Source organism: Mustela erminea, chromosome 5 (genome assembly GCF_009829155.1).
Source record: "Mustela erminea isolate mMusErm1 chromosome 5, mMusErm1.Pri, whole genome shotgun sequence".
Lineage (NCBI taxonomy): Eukaryota > Metazoa > Chordata > Mammalia > Carnivora > Mustelidae > Mustela > Mustela erminea.
In genome coordinates, this window is record NC_045618.1 from 45,623,262 (window position 1) to 45,648,862 (window position 25,601).

Genomic DNA, 25,601 nt, shown 5'->3' on the forward strand with positions numbered 1-25,601 from the left:
CTCAGAATAAACTTTCATACCAACACTGTGGACAAGAAAAATGTTGTGAGACCTCATTTACTCTTCTGTCGGGGTGATCTGAATTTTGAAGTTATTGGGGAAACTACTGGCTATGATAAAACCCAATATAATTAATCCTCTCTTTAGAAAAATGACCCATACATTAGGGCAGTTAAACATTCAGAAAAATGTAACTGGGAAATCAGAAAAAAATTAGTAAAAATATTGGCTGGACTTTCTTATCTTGAATATGTTTAAAAGCAGTAAAACGAGTAGCTGCTGAATCTGTTCTCTATTCGATATCAGTAAATGTACATGCAATTGCTGGCTCTGATTTTACTGGTCATGATAGCTTCTTAGTCATCAATATTGGACTGTTGTCCACCTCATCTGGGGCAGAGGAAATGAGCTTTGGTAACTTAAAAGAAAGAGCAGGACAATTGGTTTCCTGTACACATGGAACAGCATTAAATTGATTCATCCTAGACAGTTTAGCAAAACCTGTAGGAAATCACTTGAAATTCAAATGTCAGTAGTAATTTAATTAGTCTAAAACATTTCAACTCTTGCCATGGACATGCATACGTGTGAGAGTATGCACATAAAAACTTTCAAATGGAATTTGAATATATCCACTAACTAATAGTTCTTTTAAAGGGGTGCCTGGCTGGCTCAGTCAGTAGAGCATGCAAGTTCCAGCCCCAAGTTGGGTGTAGGGATTACTTAAACAAACAAACAAACAAAAAAACCCACCTGGCAATAGGTCACAAGTAATAAACCTGTTACCATGACAAAACAGAGGATATTATTTCAATTGTCAACAGAATCAAAAATTTTTAAATTAGAAAAATGAAACTATGAGTTCAATGAATAATGACTTATCTAAACTACAGTGGACTTAGATGTCGCTAAAAATCTTAAAAAGTGATACGGTAAATGTGTTATATATAAATAAATATTTAATTGGGTAAAATTAATTGTTAAGATTTTTTTAAAGATTTTATTTGTCAGAGAGAGCAAGCATGAGCAGGGGGAAGGGGCAGAGGCAGAGGGAGAAACAGGCTCCCCCACTAAGCAAGGAGCCAGATGTGGGACTCAATCCCAGGACCCCAGAATCATGACCTGAGCTGAAGGCAGACCCTTAACCAACTGAGACACCCAGGGGTCCCACAATTAATTGTTACGATTAAACGTGGTAGTAGCCAATATAGAAATGCAGGTTCCTGTGCATCATTCATTTTTCCAATTGCCTGAGGTAATAGGAGTTATAAAAGCATCCATTTAAATCTTCTCTTACTATAGTTTTGTGGTTTTGTGTTTTTTTGTTTTTGTTTTTAGTTACTCAATTGCTTTTTTACAGTTGTATGACTGGCCCAACTACTAAATGGTCATATGATATACAGTTCAATCATTTTCTTTTTTTTTTTTTTTAAAGATTTTATTTATTTTTTTGACAGTAGAGATCACAAGTAGGCAAGAGGCAGGCAGAGAGAGAGGAAGGGAAGCTGACTCCCTGCTGAGCAGAGAGCCCAATGCGGACTCGATCCCAGGACCCTGAGATCATGACCTGAGCCAAAGGTAGCGGCTTAACCCACTGAGCCACCTAGGTGCCTTATCATTTTCTTTTTTATTTTTTTTTTTAAAGATTTATTTATTTATTTGACAGACAGAGATCACAAGCAGGCAGAGAGGCAGACAGAGAGAGAGGAGGAAGCAGGCTCTCCGAGGAGCAGTGAGCCCGATGCGGGGCTCGATCCCAGGACCCTGGGATCATGACCTGAGCCGAAAGCAGAGGCTTTAACCCACTGAGCCACCCAGGCGCCCCTATCATTTTCTTTTTTAAAAGAAAGATTTATTGGGACACCTGGGTGGCTCAGTGGGTTAAGCCGCTGCCTTCGGCTCAGGTCATGATCTCAGGGTCCTGGGATCGAGCCCCACATCGGGCTCTCTGCTCAGCGGGGAGCCTGCTTCCCTTCCTCTCTCTCTGCCTGCCTCTCTGCCTACTTGTGATTTCTCTCTTTCAAATAAATAAATAAAAAGCTTTAAAAAATAAAAAAAATTAAAAAAATAAATAAAAGAAAGATTTATTTATTTATGAGGGGCACCTAGGTGACTTGGTTGATTAAGTGTCTGCCTTATGCTCAGGTCATGGTTCCAGGGTCCTGGGATCAAGCTCGGTATCAGGCACCCTGCTCACCAGTGAGTCTGTTTCTCCCTCTTCCTCTGGCCCTCTTCCTGCTTGTGCTTGCTTTCTCTCCAATAAATAAATAAAAATCTTAAAAAAAAAAAAAAAGATTTATGAGAGAGAGAGAGCACATGTGAGTTGGGGGGAGGAGCAGTGAGAGAGGAAAAAAAAAATCTTTAAGCAGTAGGGGGTCTGACAGGGGGCTGAATCCCACAACCCATGAGATCATGACCAAGCTGAAACCAAGAGATGCCTAACTGATTGAGCCACCCGGGTGCCCTATTACTCTATCATTTTCAGTATACTCATTGCTTGGAGATCTCTAAAGTTGTACAGCAAAATCCACATCTGAAACTAGCTATGTGGGTTTAACTACATTTTTAGGATTTTGTGAGCAGTACTAGAGGAATCCATATTCTTATTATGAACCATAATTAAGACAGTGCTTTCAGAACCTGGCTAGATCTTAAATGGCCTTCAAGGTCAGTAAGCACCCTTCATCCTGTAAATGAATACTGGACCTCCAGCCTTTTTGCCAATCTCTTCAAATTTTTTTTTCACTTTTTTTTAATCGTCTCTTTTAATCATTTAAGAAAATCAGGGTATCTAATATTTATTTTTTAAAAACCTAGGGCACCTGGCTGGCTCAGTCAGAACATGTGACTCTTGATCTCGGGGTCATGAGTTAGAGCCCCACATTAATGTAGAGATCACTTTAAAAACAGGTAAATAGGGTGCCTGGGTGGCTTAGCGGGTAAAGCCCCTGCCTTCGACTCGGGTCATGATCTCAGGGTCCTGGGATCAAGCCCTGCATCGGGTTCTTTGCATGGCAGGGAGCCTGCTTCCTCTGCTCTCTCTCTCTCTGCCCATCTCTGCTTATTTGTGAACTCTGTCTACCAAATACATAAATAAAATCTTTTTTAAAAAAATTAAGTAAATAGGGCAACTGGGTGGCTCAGTGGGTTAAGCCTCTGCCTTCGGCTCAGGTCATGATCCCAGGGTCCTGGGATCAAGCCCTGCATCGGGCTCTCTGCTCAGCAGGGAGCCTGCTTCCTCCTCTGTCTCTGCCTGCCTTTCTGCCTACTTGTGATCTCTCTCCGTCAAATAAATAAATAAAATTTAAAAATATAATAAATAAAAATAAAATAAAAATAAGTAAATAACTTTTAAAAACAATAAAACCCAATACTGTTTCTCAATAATATTTAAATATTCCTGAAGTAATTAATATTCAGATATACTTAGAGTTCCACTGGCATCTCCAAATATAAAAGATAACAAAACTGGGGCACCTGCATGGCTCAGTGGGTTAAGCCTCTACCTTTGGCCCAGGCCATGGTCTCAGGGTCCTGGGATCGAACCCCACATTGGGCTCTCTGTTCAGCAGGGAGCCTGCTTCCCCCTCTCTCTCTGCCTACTTATGATCTCTCTCTGTGTCGTATAAATAAATAAAATCTATTAAAAAAACAATAACAAAACTTGAGCCTATCAGTTAGTGACTACTTGGGATCAGCTGGGGAAGACATGTAGCCAAATTTGCCACTTAAATGCCTAAGCAATATACAACACAAAACCCACAGTTCCTAACACAAAGGACTTAGAGAAACTCACTTAGGATACATGTGAAATAAACTATAGAATGTTTAGCCCTAGGACGAGAAGCCTTAGGATGTAACAGCTATCTTGAAATACATGAAGGTTGTAATGTGGAAGGAATAACTTGTTAAGAGTTATTTCAAAGACAAAACCAAGAATAGAAGGAGGGCAGTTAGAGAAATTCAAAATTTTAATTCCGAACATTTTTCAGTTAGAGTTGCCAATTAATAAAATAGTTCACCTAATGAACAGCTGTAATTGGCTTGAGTTGGGCAAGAAGACTTCTTGTTCAGTGAGGTTTTGATTCAGTGAAAATCTTTCCCACCCCCATATGCCATCCTCAAAGGTAAAAAGAACCATTATAACAATGTTGGTTGGATCAAGGTCCAGCTGAACCTCCAGTTTTTCCAAAAGCGAATTACCACGACACGTTGTAAGTACAGTGAAAACTGTAAGCAGCGTATATATACATATGGAAAGGTGCAGTTAATTTAGGTTTCATTTTCTGCTTTAAAAATAAATGATAAGCATTCCTTGAGCAAGCACACTGTACAACTTCCATGATAGTATTGCTCTTCCAGGGTGCCTGGGTGGCTCAGTGAGTTAAGCTTCTGCCTTCAGCTCAGGTCATGATCCTCGAGTCCTCGGATTGAGGCCCACATGGGGATCCCTGCTCAGTGGAGTCTGTTTCTCCTTCCCCTCCCACGCTCGTTCTCTCTCTCGCTCTCTCTCAAATAAACAAATATTTTAAAAAGTAAAATAAAAATATAGTATATTTGTTCCTTTGTGAAGCTAGGTAAACATAAAATACATATGATCCCCATAATGTTCAAAAATTCCAGAAAAGTTTTATTCATTGGCCAGGAATTTAATATTTATTTTAATATTGTTTTTATTTTGTTTAAAATTTTAAAAATATTTAATATTGTTAATCTTGTTATTTTTAAATTTAATACTAGTATTAATTTGAATAATCCATTCAAAGAGGAAAACCAGATTATTATTTTTTTTTAAACCAGATTAATTTTGTGAAGGGTACAAAATTAGAAACAAGTTTAATTATCTTCTTAATATATAAATTTTACTTTTGATCCAGTGTTCAGGAGAAACAGGGAGTCATCATATGTTGTATATTTGGAAAGACTGTAGGTTCTTAAAGTCAACATTTTTAGAAACAATTACATATCAGACTCAGACTTCACTGGACACGTCACCATAAAGTTTCTCTTTCCATCTATGAAAAATAGCAAATCAGGTTTCAGATCCACCAAAACTTTACTTTAAGGATTCCTGGGTGGCTCAGTTGGTTAAGTGAATGCCTTCAGCTCGGGTTGTGATCCCAGCATCCTGGGATTGAGCCCTGCATTGGGCTCCCTGCTCAGCTGGGAGTCTGCTTCTCCCTCTCCCACTCCCCCTGCTTGTATTCCCTCTCTCGCTGTCTCTGTCAAATAAATAAAGTCTTTAAAAAAAAAACAACAACACTTTAATAGAGTTCGTTGAGCTAATCCTTAATACAAAGCCTAATTAGTAAGGAAGTACTTAGGATAAAAACTCGGCTCTCAATTCAGTAACATTCTGTTTAATACCCAAGGGGCACCTGGGTGGCTCAGTAGTAGTTCTGCCTTCCGCTCAGATCATGACCCCAGGGTTCTGGGAATGAGCCCTGTGTTGGGGCTCATTCTGCATCTGCAGGGGGCCTGCTTCTCTCTCTCCAACTCCCCTTGCTTGTGTTCCCTCCGTTGCTGGCTGTCTCTCTCTGTCAAATGAAAAGATTGAATCTTAAAAAAAAAAAAAAATCCATCTCTAAAAGACAAAGCAAAAAATATAATCTACAATCATCAGAACTTAGTTTAAAAAATGATAAAATCAGGGGCACCTGGGTGGCTTAGTGGGTTAAAGCCTCTGCCTTCGGCTCAGGTCATGATCCCAGGGTCCAGGGATCGAGCCCCACATTGGCCTCTCTGCTTGGCAGAGAGCCTGTTTCCCTTCCTCTCTCTCTGCCTGCCTCTCTGCCTACTTGTGATCTCTGTCTGTCAAATAAATAAATAAATATATTTTTTTAAACTGATAAAATCAGATTAATGCACTGATTGGTATTTTTTTTCACTGATTTGTAAGAAAAAAATAAAAATAGTAGGACATAATCTCAGGAAGCACACAAATAGACAGTCTATTGTGAAAATAAGTATTCATTTATTAAAAACAAAGTTCAGCAAAACATACTTGTTAAAACATGGTTAATTTTGACAACAGGAGGTCAGGGAGCAAAAAATGTGATGAGAAAGTAAGAATATCAGTTACTAAGTTATATTATATCCTCCCCTTCAATTATACCCCTGGTTATCTTAAAATGTATAATGGTAGCTCTAAGGACTCTAGATAGATATCTGGATTTATGGTATGTTGCCTTTCATGTTTTACTGATTTCCAACTTTAAAATTACAGGCCCAAAGGGTAATATTTTATGATACTGAATCAAATGCATATTCTTGGAAAATTTCTTTTAGTGTAGTCTATGAAATATTCCTGTGTAATTCTATGCTCGTATTTTAGCTGTTTTGTTGTTGTTAGAAGCTTTATCAACTGTTTAAACCCTCAGGCCAAATTGCCCTGACGGAGAAGATACATAGCTGTCCAAATTTTTTCAACATTGCATCTTTGGCCCTCTTTCTTGAAAAGGGTATAGGTTCAGTTTAATTAATACTGAATTTTTTTAATGTGCAAAAACCTAACTCTGCTTGTTAAGGCAAATAAAGGAAACAAAAATATGGCACCATTCCAATTATCAAATGCCAATAAAAATGGCAGCAGTACAAAGATTACAATCTCAAACACAGATTCGTAATTAGAACACCACACAATGATTAATTAATTTTTAGCAAGAACAAGAAGCTTAATAACAACAGGTAAAAGAAATGAAATATTGCAGTTTACTGAATACTAAGCTAAGTAATCGTAATTAATCTTACAAATTCTCCAATATCATAATCACTTGCTTTGGAGTAACTGTATATAAGCCTCATTTTTTAAATTAAATGCCTATTCAACAAAGCTAATTGGAACAAATACATTTATGCATTTACATCCTAGAATAATAAACAGGAGACATTAGTCAAGGATGAATTAAGAAAGTTCTATTCTTTTTCGTCATCTGAGTGATCAGGTGGCAAAGGACATGCTCTGTGGAAAGAATAGAGAACTTCAATAGTCATTGGAGTATCGACTAAAAAAAGTGTTATCAACCTATATAAATCATGACCATGAATAGTGCAATGTGTCTGGTCAAGTGAACAGAAATGAGAGAAAATTAAACTCCATTAGTTAACAAACACCTACAAATCCCAAGTACTAGAACAACAAAATCTTTTAACTATTTTGCCTGTTAATTTGTCGTATCAGTGTTTCTCCTTTAGGATATGTTGCCATTCTTATTAAAAAGGGAATCTCTATTTCTATATCATCTTCTTTCAATTAAGTGAATTGATAGAGTATAATCCTTCAGCAAGAACATCATGATAATAGGGATGCCTGGGTGGCTCAGTCATTTAAGCTTCTGCCTTCAGCCCAGTTCATGATCATGATCCCAGGGTCTAGGATCAAGTCCCACATCCGGCTCCTTACTCAGCAGGAAGTCTGCTCCCTCAGCCTGCTTTTCCCTCAGCCTGCCACTCCCCAACTCCTGCTTTCCCCACGCCTCTCCTTACAAATAAATAAATAAAATCTTAAGGGAAAAAAAAAAATAACTTTGTGATAATAAAAAACAAAACAATCAACCAATCCATGTGAACAGAGAAAACAAAGCAAGTTGCCATATTTGACTGTATGTCTTTTTGAACCATATAAACATATTACCTAATTGGAAAAAAATCTCAAAATTGGTTAAATTGGTAAAAGGTAGTTGTAGCTTTTGAAAAATAATTTACATTAGCCCAGAGCCATTTTGTATTCATTACACTTTTTATAGAGAAAAGTCTATGAAAAACTTAACCATAAATCAGAATATTTTTTAGAGCTGCTGAAGATCTGTGAAATGTATTCTAAAATAAGCAGTTGTATTCTAAAATAAGCAGTTTTCAGGGCACCTGGGTGGCTCAGTCAGTGAAGCATCTGCTCAGGTCATGATCCCAAGGTCCTGGGATGAAACCCCATGTTGAGCTCTCTGCTCAACATAGAGTCTGCTTCTTTCTCCCCCTGCTCTTGCTCTCTCTCTCTCTCACTATCATGTGTGCATGCTCTCTCTAATAAATAAATAAAATCTTTTTAAAAAACTGTTTAAATAAATAAATAATAAAATATTTTTTTAAATTTTCAAATATTTAAATTTTTAAAATATTTTTAGGGGCACCTGGGTGGCTCAGTTGGTTAAAATATTTTTAAAATTTAAAAAATTTTAAAATATTTTTAAAATTCATTGACTTACCTACTATTAGATTACCAAGAGGACTTCATTGTATTTTCCTGGAAGTTAAATCAAATTAACAAATGAACACTATCATGAGCCAAGCTTCCTTTTTGCAAGGACCTGCTGTAATTTATGTATCACAGCTCTATTCAAGGTTTTACACAGATTGTCTTTCTTGATTCTGACTCCACCCCCCCCCCAATGCAACTAAAGGAAGTTTACCCTGCCTTTGTGAGAAAAATAAAGCTTTAGGAGTAGCCGTGTTTCAGGTTATAAATTAGAGAGTTTATAGCAGAAGTCCTTCTGATAATCTGTTAATTAACTCTATCAAAAATAAGGCTATTGATTTACTATCAATAAAGAGGTAATTACAACTCTCCTAAACAAAGACAAATCTAAAAAAAGGGGTCTAAAGGAATAGTATAAACCGTTATTACCTAGTTTTATGTCACAAATTTTAGTATACTGTGGATCAAAGTCCTTTATGAATATATACATGTAATCTTTCTCCATATAATTGAAAGCCTGTAATATATATTTTATTGTTACGATGATCAATAATGGTCAATGGTATAGCCATATTTGGCAATATTGCCAAATATTTTGTTTCCTTAGTGGAAGTCACAAATAATTCAAGAGGGCTGTAGTATATTCTAGAGCTAATATTGACTATTAGCCTATCATATTAGAATGAGAAAGAACAAGGAAGAATGATGCCAGACAGTGACCTGGAACTAGAAGAAACTTACAGAATCATGAAAGCAAATCTATTAAAAGGCTTTATCTAAAAATGTATCCCATTCATTGTTGATTTTTATTGGAAGCAGAAATCGTAATAGTGACATAGCAACAAAGTCTAAAATTTAGTTACTGCTCTAGAGTTTGACATTTCTTTTAGATATCTCATAACAGGGATGCCTAGCTGGCTCATCAGAAGAGCATGTGACTTCATCTTGGGGTTGTGAGTTCAAACCCCACATTGGGTGGAAAGATTTCTAAAAACAAACAAACAAACAAAAAACTTAAATATCTTGTAACATGGATGATAGGCACTCAACAAACATTTATTAAATGATCTTAGAACAGTATTGAATTCTTAAAATTTTATATACGTAAGAATCCTTTTCTATATCCAAATACTTTGTTTTAATTGCTCTTTCAGCCATTTATTTTTATTTAGTTTGTGTTCAACGGGAATCAATTCCAAACACACTGTACAACCTCAAACAGATGTACAGTGTTCAGATATGAAACAAAGGGAATGTTCATTCCCAGAGATCCCTCATAGCTTGAGATCTGTTGGGTCTGATTGCTCCCCTATTGGTTTCTAAAGATGGCAAATAGTGGTTTAAGAATTATTAAGTCTACTGTGGCCATATTGGATACTGTAACACGTAAGCATCAGTGTGTGAACATGTGAACCAAAAATTTCATAAAGTGTCTATTTCTAGACATAGTTTTCTGTACATCAAGGCAGTTGTAAAAGTTTTACTTTCCAGAATCAAGTACACCTAGATTTAGGACAAGGTTCTAACTATCTAAAAATACTGATATAGAAAGTGTTCCAAATGTAGCTATTCTGACTCATAAAGGTTTGTTTTTTTAATGTATTCACAGAGAGAGCACAAAAGAGTTGTGAATTTAATATAGGCAAGTCTCCAGGAACCTGGGTGTTCAGTCAGGTAAGCATCCAACTTTTGATTTCAGCTCAGGTCATGATCTCAGGGTCTTGAGATCAAACCCCACGTTGGGCTCTGCACTCAGCACAGAGTCGGTTTGTCCCTCTCTCTCTGCTCCTCCCCACGCTCATGCTCTCTCTCTCTCAAATAAATAAAATCTTTCATATATATATATATATATATATATATATATATACACATACAAATGTCTATATAAAATTACAAATATATATATATACAGGCAAGTCTCCTGTCTTCACTTCCCCAAATACATAATATACATTATTTTTGCCTCCTTCATATTTTTGCATCTTAATTTCAGTATTTGTCAAATACGCCTTCAAAACACAGCAATTTTTAAGTTGTAAAAATTATTTAACATGGTGCGCCTGGGTGGCTCAGTGGGTTAAAGCCTATGCCTTCGGCTCAGGTCGTGATCCCAGGGTCCTGGGATCGAGCCCCGCATCAGGCTCTCTGCTCTGCAGGGAGCCTGCTTCCACCTCTCTCTCTCTGCCTGCCTCTTTGCTTACTTGTGATCTCGGTCTGTCAAATAAATAAATAAAATCTTTAAAAAAAAATTATTTAACAAATGGCAGAAATAAATGCAGTATTTTAAGACGGTTGAAGTCAAAGCACTTCTTATCTCTGGAATGAAGTTAAGTGATCCAAGTTAACTAAGTGAATCTGCCATTCTTACTGGATGGGAATGTGTGATAGGAAATACCTGTCATTTGACTTTTAAGTGTATATGGAAAAATTACTCATGCTGAGGCGCCTGGGTGGCTCAGTGTGTTAAAGTCTCTGCCTTCAGCTCAGGTCACGATCCCAGGGTCCTGGGATCAAGCCCCGCATCGGGCTCTCTGCTCAGCAGGGAGCCTGCTTCTCCCTCTCCCCTCTCTTTGCCAGCCTCTCTGCCTACTTGTGATCTCTGTATGTCAAATAAATAAATAAAATCTTTAAAAAAAAATTACTCATGCTTAGATTTGTAGTAGATGCCAATAAAACATCACCACCCTGGAACATGTCAGTTACTACATAAAGTCACGTGCAATGTCAACCCCAAAGCTCCAGAGGAAAGAGTTTCCAAGAGAACAATGAAAACTTAACAATGTAAAATTTTATGTGGAGTATATCAGCATTAAAATAGTACTGCTGGGGCGCCTGGGTGGCTCAGTGGGTTAAAGCCTCTGCCTTCGGCTCAGGTCATGATCCCGGGGTCCGGGGATCGAGCCCCGCATCGAGCTCTCTGCTCAGCAGGGAGCCTGCTTCCTTTCCTCTCTCTCTGCCTCTCTGCCTCCCTGTGATTTCTGTCAAAATAAATAAAATCTTTAAAAAAAAAAAAATAGTACTGCTGAAATAAACAGAGGATTTACAATAACACCTGGTGGCTCCTTCCAATGTACATATAAATAGAATCCTGGAAACTTTTTTTTTTTTTTTTTTTTTAAGATTTTATTTATTTATTTGTCACAGAGAGAGAGAGAGAGAGAGAGAGCAAGCGAGCACAGGCAGACAGAGTGGCAGAGGGAGAAGCAGGCTCCCTACAGAACAAGGAGCCCGATGTGGGACTTGATCCCAGGATGCTGGGATCATGACCTGAGCCGAAGGCAGACGCTTAACGAACTGAGCCACCCAGGCGCCCTCCTGGAAACTTTTTGTATTACCTAATCATTTTATGGCCTTCTAAATTTAATGAATCAAAGTAAAAACCCAATTTCCATTCCACAGCTTATCCCTTTTCTCTAGATCAAGGTGAAATTATTCTTATTATCAAGGTAGAGTTTTAAGTGTCCATATTTATTAAACTACATTTAATCATATCATTAATTTTCAATGTCTCTCTTCAGTCTTATATGTGAAACTCCAGCAGATTTAATATTGGCATTTGTTCCCTAGTCAAATCCTTCAGATGCTCTCTAAGTCAGTCCAACTGGGGACTCTCACAGTTTCTGTGTTAGTAAAATAAAGAATGGAATTATTAGATCTGATGAAGACTGTGTTTTCTTTCTCACATTGGACTTCTAGTTACCATATGGATTGAACTTTAGAATATGCATTAGTGAACAGATGTTATTTTGGCCTGGATCTATTTAACAGTAGAAATACAGAAGGGCAAGTAAGACCACAAGGAGAATGACCACTGACTACAGGGCACAGTAGACACTGTGGGTTCAAACAGAGGACCCAGTGTGCTGGTAAAGGACTGTGTGAATAAATCTGTGTGGATGAGAGCAGTGCCAGAAGTAGCAGTCACAGACTGAGCCTGGCCACCATCCCCTTGCCTATGTTGGTCACTGTGGCGTGGGTCAGACTTGCTGTTTGGTGTGCTGTTGGATCATAGGCTCCTGGCTCATGCAAAAGAAGTAGCAGGGTCTTCAACCAGGGGGCATCATAATGACAGTGACATGGCACCATCTGTCCACCCATGCTCACTATTCCCCCATACCTCCAGTCATATAATTTGTTTTTGAAACACAATTCTTCAAAATTGTTTATAGAGAGCCTGGATCCTATTACTTATACGTCTATTTTCTTTCCCTTTTTTTCCCAAGTGGCATTATTTTTTTCCTGATTCTTAGAAGTATGTTTGTTGTTGAAAGTTGGGAGCACAAAATGAATATGAAGAGAGGTTTTTACCCAGAGATAATCACTATTGATATTTGGTCTGTTTATATACATGTTTTTACATTATAAAAACTATAGTTCTATATGCAGAATTTTTCTTAATATTTATCATCAGCATATTTCTGACATTAAAAGTTTTTAAAAAGCGGGGGCGCCTGGGTGGCTCAGTGGGTTAAAGCCTCTGCCTTCGGCTCAGGTTATGATCCCAGAGTTCTGGGATCGAGTCCCGCGTTGGGCTCTCGGCTCATTGGGGAGCCTGCTTCCCCCTCTCTCTCTGCCTGCCTCTCTGCCTACTTGTGATCTCTGTCTGTCAAATAAAGATAATCTTAAAAAAAAAAAAAAAGCACATTAAAAAAAAAGTTTTTAAAAAGCAAGATTTAATTATCTTTTTTTTTTCTTTAAAGATTTTATTTATTGGGGTGCCTTGGTGGCTCAGCCGTTAAACGGCTGCCTTTGGCCCAAGTCATGATCCCGGGTCCAGGGATCGAGCCCTGTGTCGGGATCCCTGCTCAGCAGGGAAGGCTGCTTCTCCTTCTCCCACTCCCCCTGTTTGTGTTCCCTTTCTCACTATCTCTGTCAAATAAATAAATAAAATCTTAAAAAAAAAAAAGATTTTATTTATTTGACAGAACGAGTGAGGGAGCACAAGCAGGAGGAACAACATAGGGAGAAGGAGAAGCAGGCTCCCCACTGAGGAGGGAGCCTGACACAGGACTTATTCTCAGGACCTCGGGATAATGAACTGAGTGGAAGGCTGAAGCTTAACTCACTGAGCCACCCCATTTTCTAACTTTTCTACATTGGTTATTCATTACTTATGGAGGTTGAACTAGTATTTTTTGAGGAGCTGATTTAGTAGAATTGATGCTGGATAAACCAACATAGAAATTGCTTTTTTGAGGGGCGTCTGGGTGGCTCAGTGAGTTAAAGCCTCTGCCTTCGGCTCAGGTAATGATCCCAGGGTCCTGGGATTGAGCCCCACATTGGGTTCTCTGCTCAGCGGAGAGCCTGCTTCCCTTCTTCTCTCTCTACCTGCCTCTCTCCCTAGTTGTGATCTCTGTCAAATAAATAAATAAAATATTTTTAAAATAATTGCTTTTTTGAAAGAAATAGACAGTAAAAATGAGAGAATGAAGACAGGAAGTTCGTGGTTAATAACATAGCCCTTAGTACGTAGCATCTGATTGGGAACTGATCCTCTTTGAGTGACTGAAATGAGTAAAAATAATACTTTTCACTGATGTTTGAAATTTGGGAGTAACTTATAAAAAGAGTAGTACAAGTTTTTTTTTTTTAAAATATTTAATTTATTTATTTGACAAGAGAGATCATGAGTAGGCAGAGAGGAAGGCAGAGAGAGAGGAGGAAGCAGGCTCCCGCTCAGGGGAGAGCCCAATGTGGGACTTGATCCCAGGACCCTGAGATCATGACCTGAGCTGAAGGCAGAGGCTTAACCCACTGAGCCACCCAGGTGCCCCAAGAGTAGTACAAGTTTAAAAAAAACCCTGGTTTGTGTTTTCTTTTTTTTTTTTTTTCTTTTTTTTTTTATCAGAGAGAGAGAGGGCGAGAGCAAGCACAGGCAGACAGAATGGCAGGCAGAGGCAGAGGGAGAAGCAGGCTCCCTGCCGAGCAAGGAGCCCGATGTGGGACTCGATCCCAGGACGCTGGGATCATGACCTGAGCCGAAGGCAGCTGCTTAACCAACTGAGCCACCCAGGCGTCCCTGGTTTGTGTTTTCTTATCTGTTCAAGGAGAAACTTTAAAGTTACTCAATATCCCCTTGTGTTTTATTTTCAAGAATATAAATATTTTCTTTATACTCCAGAATATAAAAACTTACTTTCTTTTTGCTTTTCCTAAGCCACTGCTTCCTGCCTCTTCAGGAATCCGATTCTCTTTTTCAGAATCTTTAGGAGACAGGCTGAAGAATTCTCCGATTCCTTTTTGCCACTTGGGAGTTGGGCGCACACAAACTGGATTCCCTCCTGCATACTTATTTTCAACTATAAAATATAAACAGGTGGAACTAAATAAGAACTAAGGATACAACTGTCATTTCTTAAAAGGAAGCAATTCTTTAACATTAAATCTACAGGGTATTAAGTGGTATTACATCCATCTTAAAATAATTAGAAAATGTGAGATGATAAAGCTGTACTCAGTATTATATTATACATTATTATTAATATAATTAATATTAATACAATATATAATAATATTTTGTTAAAATTATCCTTTGTCCTAGGAAAATAAAATTAACAGAATTTTTACAACTGGAAAATATTTTTCGTAATTTATCCACAAGCAGAGCTATTCAAATAGTCTTATGTATTGTCATACTAAACTTTGACATTTTTTCCTAATATGAGATGTAGTATAAACGGCCAAAATTTTACTTAACAAGGTTATTAATTAAAACACCTGTGAAAGGCAAAACAAATATACAGCAATGTGAAAGTTTCCACAAAAATAGGTTACACTTTTCAAAGCCCTTGGCTCCTTTTCAGTTCATACAGTTCATAAGGTAAATCCAATTCTTGATTTTTTAAAAAAGATTATTTATTTACTTATTTATTTGACAGGCAGAAATCACAAGTAGGCAGAGAGGCAGGCAGAGAGAGAGGGGAAGGGAAGCAGACTCCTCCACTGAGCAGAGAGACTGATGCGGGGCTTGATACCAAGACCCTGGGATCATGACCCGAGCCAAAAGCAGAGGCTTTAACCCACTGAGCCACCCAGGCACCCCTTGATTTATTTTTTAAGTAAGTTCTACACCCAACGTGGGGCTTAAACTTATGGCCCTGAGATCAAGAGTTGCATGTTTTACCAACTGAGCCAAACAGGTGCCCCAATTTCTGATTTTTTTTTTCATTTTAAAACAGTAATATAAAGGAAAAATTTCTGCCTCTTTATGAAGTAATGATTAGTATACGAAGATGAGCAAATTACTGAGCTACTACATATATCTTTCCTTTTAAATACATTTGTCACAAACTCTGTTATAAAGTTGCTTCCATATATATATATATATATATACTCTCTGAAGTTTTTATTTTTTATTTATTTTTTCAAGATTTTATTTCTGAGAGAGAGAGACAACAAGCCCGAGTAGGGAGGGGGCAGAGGGAGAAGCAGGCTCCTCCACTGAGCAGGGAGCCTGATGCGGGGCTCCATCCCAGAACCCTGGGATCATGACCTGAGCCAAAGGCAGAGGCGTAACCAACAGAGATACCCAGGTGCCCACTTCTTAAGTTTTTAAATCTTTTTTAAAAGTACAAGTGACTTTTTAAAAATAGTGATCTGCAGCCCCTGGGTGGAGCAGTCTGGTTAAAGATCTGATTCTTAGTTTTGGCTCAGGTTGTGGTCTCAGATTTGTGAGATTTGAGCCAGGTCTGGTTGCACTCAGCAGTGGAGTCCACTTTGAAATTTCTCTCTGCCTCTGACCCTCCCACCTCAATGTCTCTAAAATAAATAAATATTCAAAAAACAAATAAATAATAGTGATACTTTGGTTCATAATTTTCCAAAAGGACATAGACAGGAGCTCTTTGACTACTTGGAAAGTAAATGGCAGCAACCTATATAGCTCAGCATAGAATTCAAACCCAGCTCAGAGTGCCTGGGTTGCAGTTGGTTAAGGGTCTGACTTTGGCTCAGGTCATGATCTCAGGGTCCTTGTTTGGCAGGGAGTCTGCTCTCCCTCTCCCTTTGCCCTGCCTCCTGATGGTGCTCTGTCTCTTGCTCAAATAAATAAATAGAAATCTTTTAAAAAAAAATTCAAACACGGCTCTTCTGATTTAATTGTGTGACTTTTAGCAAAGTATGTAACCTGAGCTTAAATGTCCTCATCATTTAGAATGAAGTTATTACTAACTTCATACAGTTGATTAAAAAGAGATCTGTGGGCGCCTGCCTGGCTCAGTTGATGAAGCGTGCTTTTGATCTCAGGATTGTGATTTTGAGCCCCATGTTGGGTGCATAGATTACTTAAAAATAAAATCTTGAAAACAAAACAAAACCAAAACAACAACAGCAACAACAACAAAACCCCAAAAGAGTTTTCCAAGGGCACCTGGCTGACTCAGGGTGTAGAGAATGAGACTCTTGATCTTAGGGTCCTTGGTTCAAGCCCCTCTTGGGCGTAGAGCTTACTTACAAAAAGATAGAGATCTGTAAAGTGCCTTAAGAGGTTCATTTGGCCAACATATGTTCGTTGAAGGCCTATTCAGTTGGCTTTGGTGATTCAACAGTGCACCAGACAATGAGATGTGGCCCTGATCATAATTTAGTGGTATAGAGTATAGAATATTCTCAATAAATTCATCATCTTTCAAAATTTTGACCTACAGCTCCTTTTTATCTAAAGAGAATTAGTTAATATTTTCTAATGAAATATTTAGAACAGGGGGAAGTTTAAGTTAACTTAAGAACCCATGAAGTTCTTCACAGTGCTCCCCTGTATGTTCTTAATTAGGCCTTGTGGAATTAGTCTTCCTAACTTCCTAGGAGAGAAATGAGGCACCAGATGGCACGGTATTTCCTCAATCTCTCCTTGCACAGAAGGAGCAGTGTGAAGCTCTTTCATGGGCCAAGTTTTCCCTTCTAATGTTCCAAAAGCAATATCAGGAGCTGCAGTAGTTGGGATAACACACACACACAGACACCATGCCAAAAAATAAACAACAGCAACAAAACAAAAAATGCAGAAATAAAAACAAAAACTTTATACTAAGACAACCCCATCAGGACTGTCAACTGTAGTCCTAATTCTTAATCCAGTGAAGGGGAGCTTAAATAGCCTCTTGCAGGAAAAAGCCATCAGCCAATATTAAAAATAAAAATGCCAAACTAGAAAGGAAAAATAGGTTTGAAGATAAACCGTGTCTGTCCCTAACCCCGAGGTTGGAGATTCTTTTCCTTGCGACCCCCACCTTTACCCCAACCGAACGAGAGGCCTAGGTCCCCTCATTACATCAGAAGGCAGGGAAGAAATTTGAGTGTGAGGCTCTTAGGAAAATAAATTCCACGGTGGGTCAGGAGGCTTGCAGGTCCGGAGAACTGTGGTGCAAGGCCTGATCCCCTTTGACAAAGTTCCCCCAGGAGTTGCAGGGGCGCTTTTTACCTTTCCTTGACGAAGGCGATGTGGAATTAGTGGCAGAAGTGGAGGAACCAAGCACTTTCCTGGGGGCTCGCGAGGCGACCACTGCGGAGAGGCAAAGGAGAGCATTCAAAACAGGGCAGTTAAGTTTCCGACACGAGTCCCAGAGCCGCGTTTTCACCACAGTCCCAGACCCCGCCGCTTGGAGAGAAGAGCCCCGAGATCCAGAAAAGCAGGACAACCGTCTCCTGTCCGCGCCGCTCCTTCCTCCTGGTAAAGGGGCCAGGCCGCAGCTTCCAGAATGGCTGGACTAGCCTGGCGCAGAGGGCGGTGGAGAGCCCTGGCCCCCTGCCCTCCACTGCCGTGCTCAACTACCTCACCTTTTCTGTAGGTGCCTGGGGCACTGTCCGCTTTCGTCCGCACCATGGTCAAACTCGAGGAGACGAGAGCAATCAACTGACTTCCCAACCGCGGGTGTTTAACTGCACAAGGACCTGAAAAACGAATCTCCCGCCACAGTTTATATTGGTCTCTTTCCCGCGCGCTCCACGGACTCTCCCGGGGAGCCGCTCCCATTGGTTCCGCGCCGTCCCCCCACAACCAATCGTCAGTGTCCAGCTATGACAGTGGCGAGCCTTGACTCAGTACCGTCCCGTCCATCAACTTTGCAGTAGCCTGTGATTCGTAGCCGCCCCAAGTGGGCGGTGTTAAAGCTTTTCCTGGGGTGCCCCAAGAGTGAGTGCTAAGATTGTGAGTTAGGGTAATGGTCCTGCTTAGAAAAGAAAACCGGTAAGACAGCGAATTATAATATTTCTCCAAAAGTTACCACAGGGATAAATCTAACGATCAACTCCAGGAAAAGAAACTTGAAATGAAGCAGTTTTTTTTTTTTAAATGCAAATCAGAATAAATAACTTCTTTTTTAAAGCCGTAAACTTGGGGCGCCTGGGTGGCGCAGTTGGTTGAGCAACTGCCTTCAGCTCAGTCATGATCCCGGACTTCTAGGATCGAGTCCCGTATCTGGCTCCCAACTCCTTGGGGAGTCTGCTTCTCCCTCTGACCTTCTCCACTCTCATGCTCTCTCTCACTCATTCTCCCTCAAATAAATAAATAAAACCTTTAAAAAAAATAATAAAGCCGCAAACTGTCTTTACAAGGTCCATAACAAACCAGTTCTATGGAGTGTTAGAAAAGCAAGGTAAAAACTGAGTGGATTGTATGTACATACACACTTAAAAAGGAACAATTAATGAAAGGTCTTCCTGACATCTATATGGTCTCAGAGCTCCTTAAAAATATGCCAGATGTCAGGGTGCCTGACTGGCTCAGAGGAGCATGCAACTCTTGATCTTAGGGTTGTGGATTTGAGCCCCACCTTCTGTGCAGAGATTACTTAACAATAGAATCTTAAAAAAAAAAAAAAAAAAAGCCAAATGTGCCAAGGGTACATCCCAGACACATAGTGATTATAACGCTAGAATAGTAGCTCACAACTATTTTCTATCCCTATGTCTGTCTTTTTTTTTTTTTTTAAGATTTTTATTTATTTATTTGACAGAGAGAGATCACAAGTAGGCAGAGAGGCAGGCAGAGAGAGAGAGAGAGAGAGAGAGGGAAGCAGGCTCCCCAATGAGCAGAGAGCCCGATGCGGGACTCGATCCCAGGACCCCGAGATCATGACCTGAGCCGAAGGCTGTGGCCGAACCCACTGAGCCACCCAGGCGCCCCCCTATGTCTGTCTTCTAATTACTCAAAATACCCCTGGGGAGTGATTTTCACTCTCTGAAAACCATGCATAAAACGTGATCAGATGAGCTTGCCTTGGGATATGTTTTGTTAAATGCTCACTTGAAAGACAATCCTGAAAGTGTAAGCACTGCGTTGATTCTCTCCAATAAATTATGCTTGAACTTTCACAAAATAGGCTACTCAATATGTCAACAGAATCAACAACTACTTTTTGTTTTAGAATTAAAGATCTTGAAAATAAAAAGATTAATGAATCTAGCCAACAGGTGAAAAAATATATTTTTAAAATTAATTGTATTATAATTCTATTAGTGATATAATAATAGCAGGAAATGTATTGAAAATTACCTGTAGCTTTGTCTAACACTTGGAGACTGCAGTAGAATACCTATCAGAAAAATCAACAAGCCCCAGGGTATTCCTTTCTTCTTTGTTATCATTCCCTTCTCAATACACAATCGTTCTTCAATACACATTAATTCCTTTTCAGTTAAAGTGGCTTCAACAAAGGCCTGTATTACTTAATTCAAACTCATATTGCAGATTCCTGTGGAGATTAGAACAGCATAGAGAATCTGATGGTCTTTTATCTTAGTTCACATGCTAAGTAAATGGCTAGAAAGAATTGCAAATATACCTTTGCACACAAGAGCAGTCTATTACTACAGCTGTGTTTGTATGTTGCTTTTTTATTTTTATTTATTTTTTTTTAAAGATTTTTTTTTTTTAAATTTATTTGTCAGAGAGAGAGCGAGCGAGAGTGAGCACAGGCAGACAGAGTGGAAGGCAGAGTCAGAGGGAGAAGCAGGCTCCCCGCGGAGCAAGGAGCCCGATGCGGGACTCGATCCCAGGACGCTGGGATCGTGACCTGAGCCGAAGGCAGCTGCTTAACCAACTGAGCCACCCAGGCGTCCCTGTATGTTGCTTTTTTAATAGGGAAGAATGTATGTTAAGGTAAAAAAAAAAAAAATAGGAAACAAGCAATGATGTCTAGCACAAATTCTTAATTTAAATATATGCTTTAAGGAAGCTCCTCTTTAAATAAAACAGGGAATTGTGTGGTGTGAACTTGAAAATTTCAAAGGCCTAGGGCATTATGAAAAGTTGTAGTACAGATGTATGAAGTATCTGCCTAAATGTATACCAAAGAGTATCTTTGAGTCATGTTAAATAGGTGTGCTTGCTTTGCTCAGGCGGAAGTGCATTTTAATAAATGATAATCTGTAAACGGCATTGTTTTACATTACATACATTACAAACTAGAGAGTGTAATCATTAACATATGCTTTATGTAAAAAGAATATTTTTTTAAAGAATATTCTTTTTTTTAAAAAAGATTTTCTTTATTTGACAGAGATCACAAGTAGACAGAGAGGCAGGCAGAGAGAGGGAAGCAAGCTCGCTGCTGAGCAGAGAGCCCAACGCAGGGCGGATCCCAGGACCCTGAGACCATGACCTAAGCCAAAGGCAGAGGCTTAAACACACTGAGCCACCCAGGCACCACAAGAATATTCTTGAGGACCTAATAATTTCATCATAATTTATATGATGTGCTAAGTCCTGTTGTAAAAACAATCTTGTCAGAGTCTCGGTCTTCAAAAAGTTAACATTTATTTTTATTTATATCTTTTTAAAAGATTTTATTTATTTATTTATTTATTTATTTGACAGAGAGAGAGAGAGAGAGAGAGACACACACACACACACACACACACACACACACACACACACACAGCCAGAGAGGGAACACAAGCAGGGGAAGTGGGAGAGGGAGAAGCAGGCTTCCCGCTGAGCAGAGAACCCCATGAGGGGCTTGATCCCAAGACTCTGGGATCATGACTTGAGCGGAAGGCAGATGTTTGACGGCTGAGCAACTCAGGTGCCCCTTATTATTTATTTATTTTTTATTTTAAAAAATATTTTATTTGTTTATTTGACATAGAGATGACAAGTAGGCAGAGGGGGCGGGAGAAGCAGACTCCCTGCTAAGCAGAGAGCCCCATGGGGATCACGACCTGAGCTGAAGGCGGAGTCTTAGCCCACTGAGCCACCCAGGCGCTCCTTTTTAAAATTTTTTAAAAAAGATTTTATCTACTTATTCGTCAGAGAGAGAGAGAGAGAGAGAGAGACAGAGAGAGAGCGCGGGATCACAGGCAGGGAGAGCAGCAGGCAGAGGGAGAAGCAGGCTCCCTGCTGAGCAAGGAGCCCTAGTTTGGGACTTGATTCCAGACTTTGGGATCACCACCGCAGATGAAGGCAGTCGCTTAACTGACAGAGCCACCCAGGCATCCCCAGAAATTAACATTTAAATAGTTGGAACTAAACAGATACAAACCGGTAAATAATTAGCATATGTTATATTAACATGAAAAGCAGCAGATTTTTATGAAGAAACAAAATTTGTACTATTCATGAACATTCGGAGTATTTGAGGTTTTTTTAAAGATAGAAAATAATATATTTTCCAAATTAATAACAAAAACAATCTACACCTAGTGTAAATCAACACACTCATATGATTTTTATTATTTGTCGATAAAAGCGTTAGCATAAAAAGGTGAATCAGGATCCAATTAATGTAATTGCTTAGTCTACATAGCCTAATGGGGATGAAGAACCTGTAAAAACAAGTGCTATTTTAAATGCTTTTACACAAAACAAGAATAATTTAGAGGCTGGCCTCTCATTTTAACAGTTGTATCTTTTCCTCGACTGTAGTTGTTATAGGTATTTATACTATCTTCTCAGCGAATTCTCGATTCTCAAGCCCTGCATCTAGGGATGCAGAAAAATCACGCGCAGAGGAGCTCTGGTACCAGTATAAACAATGTCCGGAAGCGGGAAAGAGAAGGCAGTAGGGGTGGGAGGGATCTGTGCTGGGGGTGGAGCCACTGGGAGGGGCCAAGCAGGCTGGCGGAACTCGCGCGACCGAAGTCGGTGTTGCGAAGGGGACTAGTCCGGCGCAGGACGTGGGGCTGTTGGAACCCAGCTGGTTCCGGCTGGGAAAAATGGCGGTAGCTGGGGCGGCGTCCCGGGAGCAGCTAGTGGGCTGGTGCACCCAGCAGTTGCGGAAAACTTTCGCCCTGGATGTCAGCGAGGAGATCATGCAGTGAGACCGGTTCGGGTCCCAGGCGGGAAGCATCTCTGGGATGTGCACTGAGCGAAAGGGTGAAGCGGGGAGGACTAAAAAGTTGATGAGAATGAAGAAATAGGATAAAAGGGCTATTTTCGGTCTCTAGGAGTCGACTTTTGACCTCCGACTTTACAGTTTAACTTATGGATTACTGTGTCAGGCTACCCAATCGGCCAGTGGGGCCTTTTTTTCTTAGGAAAAGGCCAAATCCCTGATAATTAAGTCTTTAAGACTGTCCCCGGAGCCAGTTTCCTTATAAATTCTGGAGATAATGGGCAAGCCAAATTGTTTTCCCAGAAATCCTTGCTCTGAGCATTTTAGTTTGCCCGATATGGGTGTGTCAAATAGGACCTGGACTTTAAATTGAAGCTTCGGTGGTTAAGGTGTAAATAACTTTTGACTGAGGAGTCCCAAGTTCTGTTTTCTGTTGTCATTTACCCGTTTTGGAACCTTGGACATTTTAATTTCCCTCTCTATACCTTTTTTTCCGCGTCTATTAAAATGAATAATTAGCAGAGCTTATATTTCATATTTTATAATTCTTGTGAAGTGGAGATGGTGACATAATTTACTATTTGCTTTCGATTGATTTGTCATTTTTGTTGCGCTACATAACTGGTGCTGGGGCAACAAAGACGACTGAGACCTTTGGGTTCTGTTTGGTTGATGAGCAGGGGAAACATAAGGTGTTGTGGGAGCACGGAGTAAAGGACTCCCGTTAAGATTTTAGAAACTTGAAAGGTTTTACTTCAAGGCATGACTTTAGCCTGAGAGCTAAAGGGTGGGTAGGTGGAAGTGCAGTGTTCCGGCGAGGTAAAGACTTCTACAAAAACTGGACTCGATCCAAGAACCTGAAAGTGTTTCTTGATTTGATTCCTTGTTCATAGATGATGAAACCTTTATTGCGATTTCTGGGGCTTTTATAGGAAATGAGTTTCTGATTTGGGAGAAAACAGTTGGCAGGGAGAGAATTAAGAAGGGCTGCTTTAAAGGTTTTTGTTTTAAAAACTGGAACGAACAACTAGGGGGAAAAAAAACCCTGCCAAATGGAATGGCTTATCTTTATCCTTGTTTGAAGGCAAGATCAGATTAAGTAGTTTTCAAACATTTTTTTAAAGCAGTGGATGCTGTCAAATGAGGTAATGAGACTTTGCAAATACACCAAATGGAAAAAAAAGTCACTTGGTGAACACAAAACAAAACACAAAGATTGAGGCTATTTTTGATGGGTCAACAGGCAATATGGTTAGATGCAGTCTTCTCAGTCTCAGTGTTCATTTGTATCTTGTCTGCTTACATAGTATGAAGAAAATTCTAATTTTCATAGATTGTGGTTTAACAGCTCATTTTGAAGCCTTAGCTTTTTTTTCAATTAAACTTAATCTACACCCTTTAAAGAACAATGATCAGAAGTTTAAATTTTATAGTTGGAAGCACTAAGTATGGGTAAATACCTGCTTGCTTTTTTTTAAACTCATAAATAAGTTCTACAAGAATTGTTCAAAACAAAACAAAAAAAGCACTGAAACTACCTATAGCATAATTCTATTTGTTTTTTTTTTTTAATTTTTTTTTTTAAGATTTTATTTATTTATTTGACAGAGAGAAATCACAAGTAGATGGAGAGGCAGGCAGAGAGAGAGGAAGGGAAGCAGGCTCCCTGCTGAGCAGAGAGCCCGATGCGGGACTCGATCCCAGGACCCTGAGATCATGACCTGAGCCGAAGGCAGCGGCTTAACCCACTGAGCCACCCAGGCGCCCAGCATAATTCTATTTGAACTCATTTGACTTATTAGGTTTTTACTAGTTATTGCTCAACAGGCTATGATGCCATGATCAAAGCATTTTTGTGTTGGGGGTATAGCTCAGGGGTAGAGCATTTGACTGCAAAGCATTTTTGTGTAAATTTGCTGTGCTTTGCGTAGTATTTAATTGAAAATTAGTACTATGATAGTGTGCTAACTTGAAAAACTTGGCATGAGTGACCTTTTTACAAAGAACACAGAAGTACTATCTTCTTAATCAGTGATACATTTATGGAACATTAAGATTTGTACACAGGATTAGCAGAATAAACTTCGCTCTACGATCTGCCTTAGCTCATGTTTTGGATGACCCTATTTTGATAAGATTTTGTATATAACACTGTATGCTGTTCCTTTTTATACTTTGTTAAATAATTAAAATATCATTTATTCAAATGTTTCTGGAACTCTTTAAATACTTCCCTAGTGATTTGAATACTCCACAGTTAAATGATCCCCTGAGGTTCCTTGCAGTTCCTTCTATGAGAGCTTGGTAGCAATTAATATTTTGATGGGGGCTGCTAAGTTTGGGGGTCAAGTTAATTAAACTGTAAAAGTCCTGAAAAACAGTTGTGTCTTTTTAATATACGATGGACTAGAAGATGCTCTTAATGGGGCCCAAAGGCACAGGTTTATTTACCTATCGATCATAACTCTGCAAATGTACCATCACATTAGGAAAAAAACCAAGTACATGTGTACTAGTGATGGTACAATCACGTGATTTTATTTTAATTTAAAGGAATATAGCATTATTATAATTTTTCTTGTATCCAATACAAGTGTATCTGAATTAATGTTCATTCAGATCTTATAATGCTTTCATGGTCTGATATGTTAATTTACAAATTATTTTTTCAATTCTTTCTTACCTTGGTATAACATAATTACTGTAGAAACCTAAAAAAGAAAATCAGAGATAGAGGAGGAAACTAAAATTACCGTAATACCACAACCCAGAGGTAATCATTGTTTCTCTCTTAGTGTTTTTCTTATGCGTATTGTAATCTATTTTCAAACATATTCATCTTAGAGGAAAAAATAAACTCTCTTTAATCATATCACTCAGTGCTAATTATTTTAGTGTATAATCATGACCTGAGCCAAAGGCTGACACTTACTGATTGAGCCACCCAGCCGCCCCAGTTTTTGAGAATATTAATTCAATAACTGGTTAGATTGTCATATATACTAATTTTTAGCAAAAAAGAAATTTTAGGCTTTGTAGTGTAAAGATTAAGTCTTTTGGATTCCAAGGAATATGAAATGACTGCAGATGTATACTTAGAGAAAGTATTCCTATATAAAGACAGCTCCACAGCCTATCTT

At 39.0% G+C, this 25,601-nt stretch overlaps 2 protein-coding genes across 10 annotated transcripts in view; one reads left to right on the forward strand and one right to left on the reverse strand.

Annotated features, from left to right (window-relative positions):
- Nucleotides 1-3,958: 3,958 nt before the first annotated feature.
- Nucleotides 3,959-18,131, reverse strand: PCLAF (PCNA clamp associated factor). Of its 4 annotated transcripts, none has more exons than XM_032342854.1 (5): nucleotides 17,966-18,130; nucleotides 17,610-17,690; nucleotides 14,328-14,490; nucleotides 8,202-8,239; nucleotides 3,959-4,120 (listed from the first exon to the last, which is right to left on the reverse strand). In XM_032342854.1, the coding sequence occupies exons 1-4, from the start codon at nucleotides 18,009-18,011 to the stop codon at nucleotides 8,227-8,229; spliced, it is 303 nt and encodes a 100-aa protein (XP_032198745.1). In that variant the 5' UTR covers nucleotides 18,012-18,130; the 3' UTR covers nucleotides 3,959-4,120; nucleotides 8,202-8,226. The 4 variants fall into 4 exon arrangements, with proteins under 4 accessions (XP_032198745.1, XP_032198743.1, XP_032198742.1 ...); XM_032342853.1 differs by lacking the exon at nucleotides 3,959-4,120 and adding an exon at nucleotides 6,878-6,961 and having other exon boundaries at nucleotides 17,966-18,129; XM_032342852.1 differs by lacking the exon at nucleotides 8,202-8,239 and having other exon boundaries at nucleotides 3,961-4,120; nucleotides 17,966-18,131.
- Nucleotides 18,132-22,256: 4,125 nt separating this feature from the next.
- TRIP4 (thyroid hormone receptor interactor 4) overlaps nucleotides 22,257-25,601 on the forward strand; it is a 67,976-nt gene continuing 64,631 nt past the window's right edge. Inside the window, exon 1 of one of the 6 annotated variants that reach the window (XR_004285702.1) lies at nucleotides 22,257-22,443. Coding sequence is in view for 4 of the 6 variants with exons in the window: in XM_032342832.1 (XP_032198723.1) it covers nucleotides 22,343-22,443 (101 nt within the window). In the remaining 2 variants the exon portion in view is untranslated. The other 5 variants (XM_032342832.1, XM_032342834.1, XM_032342835.1 and 2 more) reach the window with 5 other exon arrangements.

Excerpts from the sequence above, each read along its gene's own strand:
- PCLAF (XM_032342851.1), bottom strand. The coding sequence starts at position 18,011 with ATGGTGCGGACGAAAGCGGACAGTGCCCCAGGCACCTACAGAAAAG. Across the intron at positions 14,491-17,609 it reads ATCGCCTTCGTCAAGGAAAG|TTGAAAATAAGTATGCAGGA; the intron begins GTAAAAAGCGCC and ends TATATTTTATAG. Across the intron at positions 6,962-14,327 it reads TTAGGAAAAGCAAAAAGAAA|AGCATGTCCTTTGCCACCTG; the intron begins GTAAGTTTTTAT and ends TTCTTTCCACAG.